The following is a 14,996-nucleotide window of genomic DNA, read 5'->3' on the forward strand; positions in this document are numbered from 1 at the left end:
TCGATGACTGTCACCATCTCTTGTCGCTCGGAACAAGCTGGGGCGTTCCAGGCACAGAGGAAGTGGCTTGCTCAACCGGATGTTCTGAGGATGGAGTCATTCAAAGGTAGACTGTGGTGACTGGTCATCGGTCGGTCTCATATTTTCTGTGCCATGCCATTGACATTGAAATGAGTTGTAACATTAACTTTCTGGTGAATGTACTTGGGCACCAGCAACAGGTTTGGGTAACTTCAGAGCTACTGCTGCACAACACGCATTGTTAAGGTTTTAACAGACTAGTCAAATTAGCCTACTCTTACATGCTCAAAATATTGTCAGTGATTACGTGCGTTTTTGCCCCTGACAAAGAGCAGCAAATAGGCTATAAAACAACAAATAGGCCATATAGATGGCCTGTTTTTTCATAGACATGGACTTGCAATAGATGATTTTAGCATGGTCCTTTAATCAGTCTTTTGTCAATCCAGCGATAGGCCTGTATATACACCTACCTTTGGTGGCCATAAAAGCCTATAGTCACAGCCCCTTTTACTGGCCTGGTGTGTCTACAGGTTTGGGCAAATAAAAGCAGATCATTTTACAGAACCCATGAGCACCAAATGGCTACGGTCAAAATCATTCAGATTTACCAGCATGATAAAGAAAGGTGAAAGAGGTGATTCCCTACCTTTGGTGGTCATAAAACTCAAATACGGGTCCATTCCTCAATTACTTATACTACCAATAGGCTACTGTAGTATTGCCCATCTTTGCTAAGCAAAGTTTTGTGGGAAAAGAAGTAAAGGCCTGGCCCATATTATGTGGCTGTCTTCTAGATGCTTGACCTAAATGTAAGCAGTTTGAGTTCGACAAATGAAGCAAATAAAATCCTGTTTTTACGGGTGGCTATTTTTCATTTGCATATTTTGCTTCTACATATCTTCAAACACTGTCTTTATATGTTATTTTGATCCCAGTCAACAAACCTAATTCACACTAAAGGGACACATTTGTAAACATTTAAGACTAGGAGCTTGTTTTTCAGTATGTTCCAATTCAATCACTGAATGAATTATACAATAGGTTCTCAATTACAATTTGATGTACTGTAGGCAAACTCTTACCGCTACACTCGTCTTTTTACTTGTACCAGACAAGGCCTTGTCTGCCAAAAAGTTAAATATATTGATAACATTATAGAATAGAAACAAAAATAACACATAAAAATATGCACATATATCTCAGCAACATCAAATCTTTTAGATGTGGTGCAGTTAACAGTGGCCTGCCATAGTATCAAATTATATAGAGAAGTAATGTGTTCTATCCATAAACTAACAAATATTGTCTCAATTCATAGTATATTTACCACAGTGATAGCTTAAAACAGCTTAGGATGTTCTTGATACAGTGACATACTGTAATATGATGTGTGCTTATAAGAGACATTACACTCAGATGGATGGAAAACAAGAATATATCGGGCAGAATTTTCTGTTAGTGGGATTCAGGTATGGTACATTTCAAACATGCTGCCATTTTTATATAGGCTATGTAAAAAGTATATTTCCATTTGTAGATCAACAGTCAGGGGTTTATGACACTGTAGATCCATCTCTTTAAACTGTTGCGATATTGTCATTGTTGAATTTAGTGTCAAAATCATAATGACATAATCATTGAATCCATGTGTATTTTCATAACAGAATACACTTCTAATGCAAGCACAATTGGCAGACATATATACGTATATCAAAAGTTCTAATTACAAAAGTTATATTAATGTCAAGTGAAGACAGAGTTTTGTGTTCCTCACATAAATCACAAGTTCAGTTGTCAAAAAATAGTTTTACATACATTAGAGTTAAAAGTATGCTACACAGTAGATTTGTTTAAATAGTTACAGTAGATGTGTGGCCCTTTCACCCCTTGTCTTATGTGATGACTGCTTTATGTAACCATTCTTTTTATGCACCCAAAGAATTCGGAGTTTGAGCGCATCTGCCTTTCTGATTTATGTAACCACTATCTCAGGGCCTGTTCATTAGTGTATAACACTGTATTTCTGTCAAGCTTGACTTCCCCCACAATCTAAAATTAATACCTATGCTGTTGTGTTTGGACATCCGACATATTCACCCCACTTTTACATTGACTTTAATGGAAGGCCTGACTTTTTTCATCCTGCACGTCAGGTAGCGCAGCCAGTATTTGCGGAACTTCTCGTCCCTGAAGCCGTAGATCATGGGACTGAGGAAGCGCGGGATGATGTAGACCAGCAGGTAGTTGACGTAGCGGATCTCCAGGTGGTGCATGGGGAAGAGGCGGATGAGAGGGGCCTGCATGGAGGGCACCACGAAGGCCAGCATGCACAGCAGCAGCTGAACGCCGTGCAGCAGCACCGTGTTACGGGCCCTCTTCACCGACACGTAGTCGGTGGACGCAGCCCTGGCGGTCAGCATGATCTTGAAGTAGGTATAGAACAGCGTGAGGAAGACAAAGGAGAAATAGACAGTGTCCACTATGCAGTTCTTCACGTAGATGGAGTAGTCCCCGAACAGGATGGAGTGGTCGCAGAAGATGTTGGCGTGGAAGTGGGCCAGCGGCCTGCTGGCCAGCGTGATGAAAAGGTCGGTGAAGGGCACGGCGGTGGTCAGCGCCAGGATGGCCAGGACGAGGCGCAGCGTGCGCTCCAGCGTGCAGATGTGGCCATAGTGCAGCGGGAAGCAGATGGAGACGTAGCGCTCCAGCGCCATGCCGGCCAGGATGAGGGGCGTGGCGCGGGTGGTGGTGGTGGCGGCGATGATGAGCACGCTGCAGACGGAGGCGTGGATGCGCGAGAAGGCGTAGCTCACCACATAGAGCGCCGTCACCAGGCTCAGCTGCAGCGCGTCGTTCAGCACCATGGCGATGAACATGATGTAGCGCGGGTCCTCGTAGAAGAAGCTGTGGCGCAGGAAGGTGGTCACCATGCTGCCGTTGATGACGCTAAGGGCCAGCCACACCAACATGGACACAATGTTCTTGGCCAGTGCCGCACTGAAGCTGTCTTTGGGGAAAGAGCTGATTGGAGCAGTGAGGTTACCTGACAGGGAGCCCAAGGTGGAGTTCATGTTTGCACAACAAGCCTCCCAGTTTAGCCTCCTGAAATGCAGTAAAGTGGAAATATGCATATATACACATGAAACAATATATGCATGGAAGAAGAAGAAGAAGGAAAACCTTGATGGACATAAACAAATACATAAATAAATATAGTCATAATTATCAGTCAGTTTAAAATTATACAAGCTGTTTTATATCCATGAAGTCACATATTTTTGCTATTTCACTTCACGTTTACTTGGGAGAATCCAGTGTAAATACATCAATTACAGTACAACCTGTTACAATCATGTTAGATGATTTTGCTCAACTGTAGTTTAGTACTTTTTTGCATTCAGGTTTCACACCAAAGCAGTATACATGGATAGCATGGTGAACACATCATATGGCTGACGTAGCACTTCTTACCTCAGTCAGAGTTACCTGACTGGGCTTCAGAAGCTGTTACCTGCTCTTTTATAGGCTGTTTTCACCAGTAAGGTGAGTGGGATCAAACAGGTGTCATGAGACCTGAATACTGAAATCAAAACACTTAGATCTCAGCTGAATTGATCATACTCTATACAACTTTATTTAATGCTTCTTCATCTACCGCGAATGTTTCCAAGAATATCTGCGATGATGAAAAATAAAAATACTTAACTGGGATATCTGTGCTCAAAATGAACATGTATGTTTTCTCGTTTTTTATGTATGTGATAGGTTTTTATACAATAGTCTATCAAAATATAATTTCTAGTTTTAATAATAGTGTTTTTGGAATTCTGTGAATGGATATTAATTTTAGTTTTTATCAGCTGAAGCACATCAGTGAAGGTGTATATGTCAACTTTAAAGAAAAATAATGAAAAAAAAAAAACATGTTAATGGAAGACTATGGACTAAAAACAGCCCTTGTAAATTTCTGAACTCTCCTTGGGGACCAAAATTACGTTAATCCAAGTAGTTTTGAGTAATTGCACTTGCAAGGAAATAGCATATAGCATAGTCTTGAGGGTAAGATCCCTACAGTAGGTCAAAGTAAATTATTATGTTAAAGAGAAGGCGATTTCTTCACATATAACCATTCTGGTAAATTAAGGTAAATTAAGCTTAAAAAACCCTGCATAGTTCTCCTTTAAGCCACTGGCAAGGCTCAATATATCATTATACTTCTATGCTATTGTCGGGAGGGTCCCTGCATACAGAAAGAAGTATTTTTACCTAAGTGTAAATCAGGTGTATAAAGGAATGTTTGTGTAGTCAGTATGATACCTATTCACCACCATATTGCTAGGAATCTCTCAAGATGGCAGTGCCCGTTGTCATTCCTCCAGTTGCCACCATCTTGTGTGGAGTCCTTGCAAGCTTGTGGAGGATAGTTTGCCTCAAGCCTGCTATTTCCTTGCAAATGCATATTCAAAACTACTCTATTAATCAATGTATATTTGGTTCCCATCAACAGGTTTCACTCATAATAAATAAAATCAGGATCAGAAAAACATATTTTAGATCTGTTGCTCAAGTTTTGCTAAAGGGACGCTGTCCACGTAAACAGTGCTGAAATTTCCCCAACTTTGGTCATATCAGGTGACTGGTGAGGTCACAGTAAAAGCACACTCTAACATGTGCCGTTTTATCCCTCTATGGTAGGCTACACATTATGATCTGAATGGGCAAAACATTCAGAAAACATTGCAATGTTTTTCTTGCTTAGAAATAGTCACATAAACAAAATTAGTGAAGATTTAAAAATATATATTTTTTCATATCATTTTTTATAAAACTTGCCTGTAGGCAACATTGTACCATGATGGAAAACATCAAACTATGTATGTTTTCTTATAGAAGAATAAGGAATATTTGTTTAGAACATATTTTTATTTAGCCAAAGACCTAGAAAACAGAATGATGTAGTTTTTACACCATAATATAAGGATCATATCATATTCACCTGTTGACCATTGTGGAACACTATCATAACCTACTCATAATATGGTCAAATCATCATGTATATTATTTTGAATGACTGTTTATTAAAATTATCAGAAGTAAAAAGCATTACCAGAAGTGAAAAAAAACACCCATCCCGTCAATATAAGTATGGCCTAGTGTGATTCCATTACGGTACAATGTTGCCTGTGGGCAACATGCAGATTTTTGCTATTTTCCACAATGTAGATTATTTTATAGGCTATACATCAAAATGATTGAAAACGTCATCTTTGCTTGTCAGTGAAGGTTGCCATTTTTTTACGAATGTAAACTTGAGGGAAATTAGTGAAATTCACACTTTTCCAGCGTGAAAATATGATACCCAGCCAAACGTGTGCATGTGCTGAAAGGAGGGTCAAAATAGCCACCTGTGAGGCATACAGTAGGACCATTATGTTGCATTTCCATTGGTTAGTATTGAGTTGTCCAGTTCTTAAAGAGGTATTTACTTATTTAAGGGATGTCTTATTTTATATTTCAAAAAGGCGAAATAGGCTATGTTGCCTAACAGGCAACACTGTACTACATAGAGGGTTATAGGCCTACAATGCCACTGATGTGACATGTCTTGAAGGAGTGTGCAAATGTCATTAAGTGATCAGTAGCACAGATTTTTACCACATTTGTAAACCAATAAACCTTTCATGGGCATAGAAAAAGTATTTTACTTCAACTCTGGGAAATGGGAGAGAAAACTAACATGTTGAGTTCATGTTCAGTACAAAGGTCTTGTAATACAGAATGAACAAGTAAAAGGTAAACGGACACTGTAGCACCTGTATGTCAAATTGTTTATACACATGTGACATCTTTCTGGCTTACTGTACATCTACCAAAAATGCATAATATATTTAGATCTAGCTATACAACATGATGACAATATAAGACATTTCTCATATATTACAGTTTTGTAGGAATATAATATAGTAAGTGCATGATACATAACCTAGAACTTTATTTACATTTCTCTTAACATTGAACATTTGCCAAAAAATATGTCTTCTGATCATGTAATAAGTATATGTGATACATGTTTCATGTAAAAAGCACATAACAGGATCTTTTGATGATGGCACACACAGACACACACCAGAGGGATATAAAAAGATGAGAAAAAAAAAACTCAGACTGAAAAGCTAAACCACTTTGTCTTCTTCTCCCTCATGATGGACATCTGACTTGCACTGCTTGCACAAAAAGTACCTTCTCAGATACTTCCGGAACTTTTTGTCTCTGACCCCGTATATGATGGGGCTGAGGAAGCGCGGGAAGATGTAGACGATCAGGTAGTTGGTGTAGCGGATCTCCAGGATCCTGCGGGGGAACACCCGGGTCATGAGCACGTCCACGCTGGGCGAGATGTAGGAGAGCATGCACATGAGCAGCTGGGCGCCGTGCAGCAGGATGGTGTTGCGCGCCCGCCGCGCCGACTGGTTATCCGAGGACATGGCCCGCGCCGCGAACAGCACGCGCAGGTAGGTGTAGACCAGCGTGATGAAGACCAGCGAGAAGTAGAGCGCGTCGAAGGCCTGCCGCTTGTACAGCAGCACGGGGTCCTTGAAGATGTTGGACCGGATGCAGAAGACGGCCGTGTGGAAGAAGCTGACGGGCTCGATGGCCAGCGTGACGAAGAGGTCCATGATGTCCGGCACCACCGACACCAGCCAGATGATGCCGATGAGGCCGTAGGTGCGGCGGACGGTGCAGATCTGCGCGTGGCGCAGCGGGTCGCAGATGGCGATGTAGCGCTCGACGGCCATGCCGGCCAGGTTGACGGGCGTGTTGCGCGTGGTGAAGACGGCCACCAGGATGAAGAAGCAGCAGAAGGAGACGTTGATGGTGTAGAAGATGTAGCTCAGCACGAACAGCGTGATGGTGACGGTGAGCTGCACGGCGTCGTTGATGACCATGTGGATGAAGAGGATGTAGCGAGGGTCCTCGTAGAACACCTGGTTCCGTAAGAAGGTGGCCACCAGGCAGCCATTGACGTAGTTCAGGGTGACCAGCAGGAGCACCACTATTAAGTTTTTCGCGAAGGCTGTGGCAAAGGTGTCTCTCACAAGAAACTGTGGTGTTGTGGAGTTCATCATTATCACTATCAGAGAAAACAGAGGAAACACTTAGATAAGTCCTGGATTAGACCTAGTGTGGTCCATCAACAAAGCCACATACTCACATCCAATATCCACGTTTTTAAATAAACGTTTAGAATCATACTTTGCACAAATTCCTGATGAGGAGTAGTCATGAAACAGCATATAAATGTATAAATACATGTATACATAAACATATTTTTTTAGAAATCCACATTTGAACTTTAAATCTGATTATTTAAGTGATGATTTATCCCATCATTGCCATATTCAAATTAACAAATGACCACAGCAGAATTCTAAAAAAGATAAACAGTAGCATGCTGTGGAAGACATTTTACTTAACAATCTATAAATACGGGGAGTTTGAGATAAGGTTTGTCTTTCTTGTTAGCAGTTCATTAATCTCTGCAGAGAGGTATCATATGCATCAGGCAATCTGGATACAGACAAAGTCTGCACCAGAGAGACAATTAATTGTTTCTCACACGTTTATACCACATTAAATCATTACACCTCCTTGCGCGCACACACACACACACACACACACACACACACACATTTTCAGTTCAGAGAGTTGGAAACTAGGTTAAGAACATTTCTATCCAACATGCTGTTTGTCATCTGTGCACAAGCTACAAGAACAGAGGTATCAAATAACAAGAACATTAGGAACTAGGTTCAGCTCTAACAGAAGAGTCAATTCAAAAGGTTTAAGATCTTACAGAAGCACACGTATCAAAGCAAAAGCACACGGTCAAATTCCATTCCCCCTCACTCTGCTTATTCATGCATTGTATGTCTTTAAGTAACACACATAGTATAATATCAACATGCATTACAGGAGTCATCTGATATAACATTAACTGTGTATGGTTGAAACACATAGACTTTACCAGTGTATATGTGTGTGTTAGCGTGTTACATTCAAACCCAGAGACTCACCTCAGGTCACCTGGCCCACAGCAGAGTGAAGGAGAAGCTGGTGTCTCTTTATATAGATTTTGACAAACAGCTACACAGAATCAGATCACATGGTATCCCAAGGGTATGCAACATAGCCTACACAGGTGATCAATACATCGGTGCACCTGGGCTCTGTAAAGTATCCTGAGACTTATTCATGCTATGGTGCTTTGTTGCTGGTTGTTGGTCCTTAATCCAATATCCAGGTCTCAGTGATCACTGCATCTAACTGTATGTCAGCACAACATTACATTACACAAATAAAATATTGCGGTGAGTAATATGAAGTGAAACGGAAGCTACTGTAAGGTAACTTCATATTTTGGATTCTGTTATGCTGAAATTGATAACCTGGGGCTTTTTGGTTTGACCCAATGTAGCAGACTTGCGCGAAGTTACTGTACTGATACCATAAGGCCTATCAGCACATAAAACCAAGGCTCTCATTCAAAGAAGAAAAATATGTTATTATTGTCCATGAGAATTACCAGTCTTCAGCTTCTTCATCACAATACAAAGAATTATTACTTATAGTAGATTTACATTTTTGAAAATTCTGATAACAAAGTGGGTTGGAGAGATTCTCAGCACAGATCAGTGGTCAGGAGAACCATTATGTAAGGCTAGCGACACAGGTTAACCGCTTACGGCCTCTCAGGGAGTTGTGCTCTTAAAGCAACACTAATGTTTTTATAGGCAACTCATTTTCGTCTCATTTTCAACATCATTGTGATGGTGTGTGCTGATGAAGGCCAGATAAACATATTTGTAGATAGATAGATAGATAGATAGATAGATACTTTATTGATCCCCAAGGGGAAATTCAAGATTGTTGTTTCCAATAGCCATCCAATTATGCAAGATATAGCTTAGTTTTGAGTCACAACAGTCAAGGAAAATATCCTGAAACCAGTTTATGCTGGTAGCTGATTTTAGCCAGTTTTAGCTGGCCTTTGCTGGTTTCTGCTGGTCTTTGCCTCTGTAGCTGGTTGGGACACCAAGTGGACATGCTGGCATGAATATCTGAGGAAGCTGATCATGCTGGTGTGACCTGTCTGTCATGTGAGATACAGCTGGTATAAGATGGTCATGCTAGTGACCAGCCTGCTAAAATTGATATTGTTGGTGTAAGATGGTCATGCTGGTTTGCTAATGACGAACACAAGCTGGCATGGCCAGTTTAACCACCAATGTCAGAGCAGCTACACCAGCAACAATGGCAAATGACCAGCTTGAGGTAGTGCGACAAGCAAAACCAGCTGAATTACCAGCGCAAGCTGGGTAAACCATCGGAAAGAATGTTTTTCGCCAGATTTTTGCTGGGCAGCCATCACAGGGTCAAAGAAGTTGGTTAATATAGTGTTCCACCAGCAAATCCTTAAGCTGGGCTGGCTGGATGTTTCGGCAGATAAGAAGCCTTTGCATGATATTGGCAAATACCTATAAAAATACACACAAGTTATCATGTTAGCAAGCTTATATTATCAGTGCCCCACTTGTGTTGTTGTTTGTGAAAGTGTTTCATTGTGTTTTAGATAGTCAGACTTTTGTGTCTGTAAAGTTCTTTTCATGCTGGCTTTACATTGTTAACTCATTCATTTCAGGCCAAAACGCCACACTACTGCTTATAGCTCTATAAAATATTTCATGTTTTATTGTTCTTTTTTTGTCAGTTTTATGCGTTATTATACATACAGTGGTAAACTCCAGACTTAAGACTAAATCCAGAAGTTTAACTGCTGAATTTAGTCTTTAGTTTGGAGTGCACTATTGTTATTATTTATGACCATGCAGCAGAAACTCCACAGCCACATCTACAGTATGCACAGATCATTTGCAAGCGTTTGCCTTTTCTGCTGCGATGCTTGGTGTTGACAGGCTGATTTTGCGCCCTGTGGACATTTCTCCATGAGATGTAAGATTCTGAAGGACCTCCAGAGGTCAGCTCGGCTGCATGCTTAACCTCAGTGTTACCGTGTCACCCATGGCTCTGAATGCACGGCATTGTATGACGATTCTGTGACTGTAAATGAATGGTTATTTGGGCTATTTTGGGCAATGAAGTCTACATATGAGTGACCCAGTTCAACTTAATTTTGTTTTTATTATAAATGGCCCAAATATCCCTGTCCTTTGCATTGTTGCTGAATATTTAGGAGGATGCATATATCTATCTATCTATATATATATATATAAACTCCACATGACAATATTGAGAGAATGACAATTTATTTTTGATTGAAGTCATTTTGCGTATATTTTGCCATACATCAAATTAAAACTGTGATTGGTGTTTTTTCCCAGTAGGCCTATTAGCCTGTTTGATGCTCTTTGAGCTCAATGTAAATCAAACAGGCTAATAGGCCTACTGGAAAAAGCACCATGCCAATCTCTAGCTATGGTGAAGGGTATGTGATTATGTGGGCTATTTTAATTCCAAAGGCCAAGGGAACCTTATCAGGATGCATAGTATCCTGGATCCATGAAATAGCTGCCTTTAAAAATAAAAACATATAAAAAAAATCCTCCTGCTCCTATGGGAATTTAACATAGGGGTCCTATACTTCCTTAGCCTCGCGAGCCATCCACGTACTTCCGGCCAAGGATTGCCTCCACTACGAGTCTGGCCGTGCTCCTCTGTGGAGCATTCTGCTCGGTAGAATTGTAACAGAACGCCCCCCCTCCAGAAAGCAGCCAATAAACGAAGAGACGGGTTGGTGGGGGCGAAAGGGGGAGGGCGCTCGTGACGATGACGTTAAACGCCTGCGCTATGTTGTTATGAGTAACTATCGCCGATTGGGTGAGAGCTGTCCAATCAATTCAAACCAGAACTGGGCGTTACTTCCCGCTTCCTGCAAGCGCTTCAGAGCAAAGAAATGCCAGACCATAATACGAAATGAAATGGTAGAACATTTATTTACTTATGATACATTCTTTAATCACAAAGAAAATTTGTGTCTTTAGCGGTTTGATTTTTACTCCTCACTGTATATACTGTATATGAGCTTTTTACACAAGATGGAGATAGATAAGCATCAACACATCATCAATGTATTTGTATTTGTTAATAATCACATGGGCTGTGTACTGATGTCCTGTGCCATAGGGTGCCTATACAAAGTACATAGTACTTGCTTACAGTTAGGACAACAATGTGCCTGTTATATAGATACAAGTACATTCTTGCACGCTTTTATAATTGCATATGCAAGCACATACAATACATACATAACTGCATGCATATAGAAGTGCATACACAAGTGACTATACAAGTATATTCTCAAATATACTCATCTACCATCTATGCATAGGCTATTTATTTGCTCATATAATGTGTGCATGCAGCATGTCTATCTACACATCTCCTGCATGCATACATGTAACTTATACATACCTACATATACAAGCTAACAGACTTTACATAAACACAAAGGAAAATAATTATATGATTTGCAAACACTAACACACTATGACCAAGCAATAGCAAATGTACACAGCTAAAACCCCTCAGAGCTATGTATACTATGTCTATGGCTATGGCTATGGCTATGGCTATGGCTATGGTTATTTAGCAGACGCCTTTGTCCAAAGCGACATACAAATAAATAACAATACAAATTAAATTAACAGTGAACAATTACAAACTAGGGAGAATAGTAATATTATCAGTAGAACAATAATTTTAAGCACTAACCTAATGAGAAATAAAACAGTGAAATGAGAATAGCAATCAAATAAGTCACTCAGTTAATTATATATGATAATAATAACTAAAGCATGGTATGGCTAAATTTAAGGACAATAGCAAAATAAATTTCAAATTCTATCAATAGACAAATTATAACAAAACAATACTATTATACAAACCATAACACATCACAAACTCAAAGGACTAAGTGCATATTAAATAAATGTCTACTATGTGTATATTTTATACATAGGCTACTTACTATGTATAAAATCCTTTTTCAAGCCATATGTATGCCATTATTTAACTCAGTGAATCTATTGCTTTCAGCATTGTGTAAAGTCTTTCTGTCAAGATCTTATTGTCTCAGATCACACAAATGTCTTTTCTCTGACTTTCACAATGGCCATTCAAATCCACATTTGAAAATCAAAGTTGTGTAATTTAAGTTTGACAGGGAGACAGAGACTTTTACACTGCTCACAGATATCACACAATTCTCATAAAATTCTAAAATAGGGGCCTCATTTGGAGATTTTTTTTAAAGAGCTCATATTTTCAGACGGTTGTACCACATTACACTTACAGCACTGGTAGTATTTTTTTAAGTACTTGCAAAATGCCTGATCTCTCAGTCCATAGATTATTGGACTTGCTAACCTGGGCATAATGTGAACAATGACATAGCTGGTAAAACGCATCTCAAGCAAAAACATGGGGAAAATATACACAAGCAAGCTGTCGAGCAGAGGGCCAATGTACGTGAACATGCACATCAAGAGCTGAGCACCGTGGAGGAGGATAGTGTTCCGAGCCTTTTTGGCGTCGGATTTGGCCGACTTGGCCGCAAACATGATCTTGAAGTAGGTGTAGACGAGCGTGAGCCAGACCAGCGACAGGTACACCATGTGCGAGATGTTCTTCTTCTCCACCAGGTACGGGTGGCGGAACACGGAGTCCCGGCTGCAGAAGATCCTCGAGTGGAAGAAGGCCCGGGGCTCGGTGGCCAGGAGAACGAAGAGGTCGGGCAGGATGGGCACGGCGCCCAGGAGCCAGATGAGGCCGATCAGGGCGTAGGTGCGGCGCGCCGTGCAGATCTGCGCGTGGCGCAGCGGGTTGCAGACGGCCACGTAGCGCTCGACGGCCATGCCGGCCAGGTTGAGCGGCGTGTTGAGCGTGGTGAAGACGGCGAGCATCAGCAGGAAGCAGCAGAAGGAGACGTTGATGGTGAACAGGACGTAGCTGAGGACATGCAGCAGGACGGCGATGGTCAGCTGGATGATGTCGTTGAACACCATGTGGATGTAGAGGATGTAGCGCGGGTTCTCTGTGAAGATCCGGTTCCTGAGGAAGGTGTGGACCAGCGTCCCGTTGATGTAGTTGATGGTGATGCACAGTGCCACCACCACCACATTCTTGGTCACTGCGGTTGCAAAAGTGTCCCTTAGTCTGATGGTGGTTACATTGCTTGACAAGTTCATTTCTTTTGTATGTGGCCCCTGTTCAGCCACACATCAATATCAAATGTATAACAATCACATAAAGACAGGGGAGTGGAAAAAGAGTACCTATGCATGTAAACAATATGTAAACAAAATCTGAGTCATACAGTCATGATGTTAAATGGTGTCAATGAAAATCTATGAAGTACAAAATCAGATCATATTTCCTAACTTCTCTAGTCAGACATGGATGACTGCAGGGCCTTATATAGTAGAATTTGATCAAAGGAGCAGAATTATTCCCATTGTCATATGCATAGACCTATCCCACACAGAGACAAACTCACGTGACATGTGTGTGCCTGTGTGAGTGTGCCTGTGTGTGCGTCTGTGTGCTCTAAATTGTAAAAGCAATACATTTGTCATACAGCATACAGGTCTGGAAAAAAATAAGAGACTACTGCACATTTTTCTGATGTCATCCTACAGTTGCTGAGTGACATTTGAATGAGTTGGCGGTCATATTCAAAATTAAGCGACCACTGAAAATTTGAATATGACCATCAACTCATTCTTATGTCATTCAGCAACCACAGGAAGACATCAGAAAAATGTGCAGTGGTGTCTTAATTACACTACTGAATACTCTACTGAACAGTGACTAGTTTAGCCTTTTTTATTTTTATATTACGACAGCTACAGTCTAATGTCTCAGATGGCTTAGTGGAATCCCCCTTAAGACAGTATGAAGATCACACATCAGGTTCTGTCCCTGAGGTCAGAGGTCACTGATGCAATGGACCCCCTCCAGCCTGTCAGGAGCACACTGGAGTGGAGGACGCAGTTCTTTACACTCCACCGAGCCTACACCTGTTTGGAGGAGCCAGAACGTTGTGTGAGGATTCTTTTCTTTGACTTCTCAACTGCGTTTAATACTATCCAGCCTCTCATACTATGAGACAAGTTGGAGGGGATGGGAGTAGATCGCTCCCTGATCACCTGGATAGCAGACTACCTGACAGAGCGGCCCCTGGCTTGGGAGCTGTGTCTGCAGGATGGCCAGGAGCAGTGCTGGGGCTCCACAGGGGACTGTTTTCATCACCTTTCCTGTTCACACTCTGTACAGCGGACTGTAAATACAACTCATAGTCCGGTCACAACAACATACAACTCAAAGTCCTGTCCCATACAGAACTACTCTGAGGACACAGCTATATTGTGGCTCGTATCAGGAGGGGTCAGGAACAGGAGTACATGGCCCTTGTGGATGCTTTTAGGGACTGGTGCAGAAAGTACCGTCTCCACCTTAAAGGAATATTTCGGTATTTTACACTTTAAGCCCGTTTTCTGTATTGCCTAGCATGAAAACAAGTGTTTGACACCGAAATCTCGACGATTGAGCCCGTTAGTGGAATTTGTCAGTATTCCTTTAACACCAAGGAGATGGTGGTGCATCTTAGAAGGAAGAGGGTACCCCAACAACCGGTTTCTATACAGGGGGAGGATATTGAGGTGGTGCGCACCTGTGCATATCTGAGAGTCCTCTTGGATGATAAGCTGGTCCTCTAACACTGACACCCTGTACTGGAAGGGGCAGAGTCGCCTATTCTTTCTGCGGACACCAAGGTCTCTTTTGGGGAGATGCTGACCATGTTTTTTTTTAACACTGTTGTGGCCAGTACCTCTTTACACTGCAGTGTGCTCGGGGTACAATCAGAGAGGGTTAAAGCGGAGTAATTAAGGATC

At 41.4% G+C, this 14,996-nt stretch overlaps 3 protein-coding genes across 3 annotated transcripts; all 3 read right to left on the reverse strand.

The window, feature by feature from the left end:
• Positions 1-2,117: 2,117 nt before the first annotated feature.
• On the reverse strand, positions 2,118-3,041 carry LOC134092695 (odorant receptor 131-2-like). The gene has a single exon (XM_062545723.1). It carries the CDS (start codon positions 2,991-2,993, stop codon positions 2,118-2,120), a length of 876 nt encoding a protein of 291 aa, XP_062401707.1. The 5' UTR covers positions 2,994-3,041.
• A 3,156-nt stretch (positions 3,042-6,197) lies between these two features.
• On the reverse strand, positions 6,198-7,148 carry LOC134092696 (odorant receptor 131-2-like). Its single transcript, XM_062545724.1, has one exon. It carries the CDS (start codon positions 7,146-7,148, stop codon positions 6,198-6,200), a length of 951 nt encoding a protein of 316 aa, XP_062401708.1.
• A 5,184-nt stretch (positions 7,149-12,332) lies between these two features.
• On the reverse strand, positions 12,333-13,289 carry LOC134092697 (odorant receptor 131-2-like). Its single transcript, XM_062545725.1, has one exon. The coding sequence runs from the start codon at positions 13,287-13,289 to the stop codon at positions 12,333-12,335; it is 957 nt and encodes a 318-aa protein (XP_062401709.1).
• Between the last annotated feature and the right edge of the window lie 1,707 nt (positions 13,290-14,996).

This window comes from Sardina pilchardus, chromosome 9 (assembly GCF_963854185.1).
Source record: "Sardina pilchardus chromosome 9, fSarPil1.1, whole genome shotgun sequence".
Classification (NCBI taxonomy): domain Eukaryota; kingdom Metazoa; phylum Chordata; class Actinopteri; order Clupeiformes; family Clupeidae; genus Sardina; species Sardina pilchardus.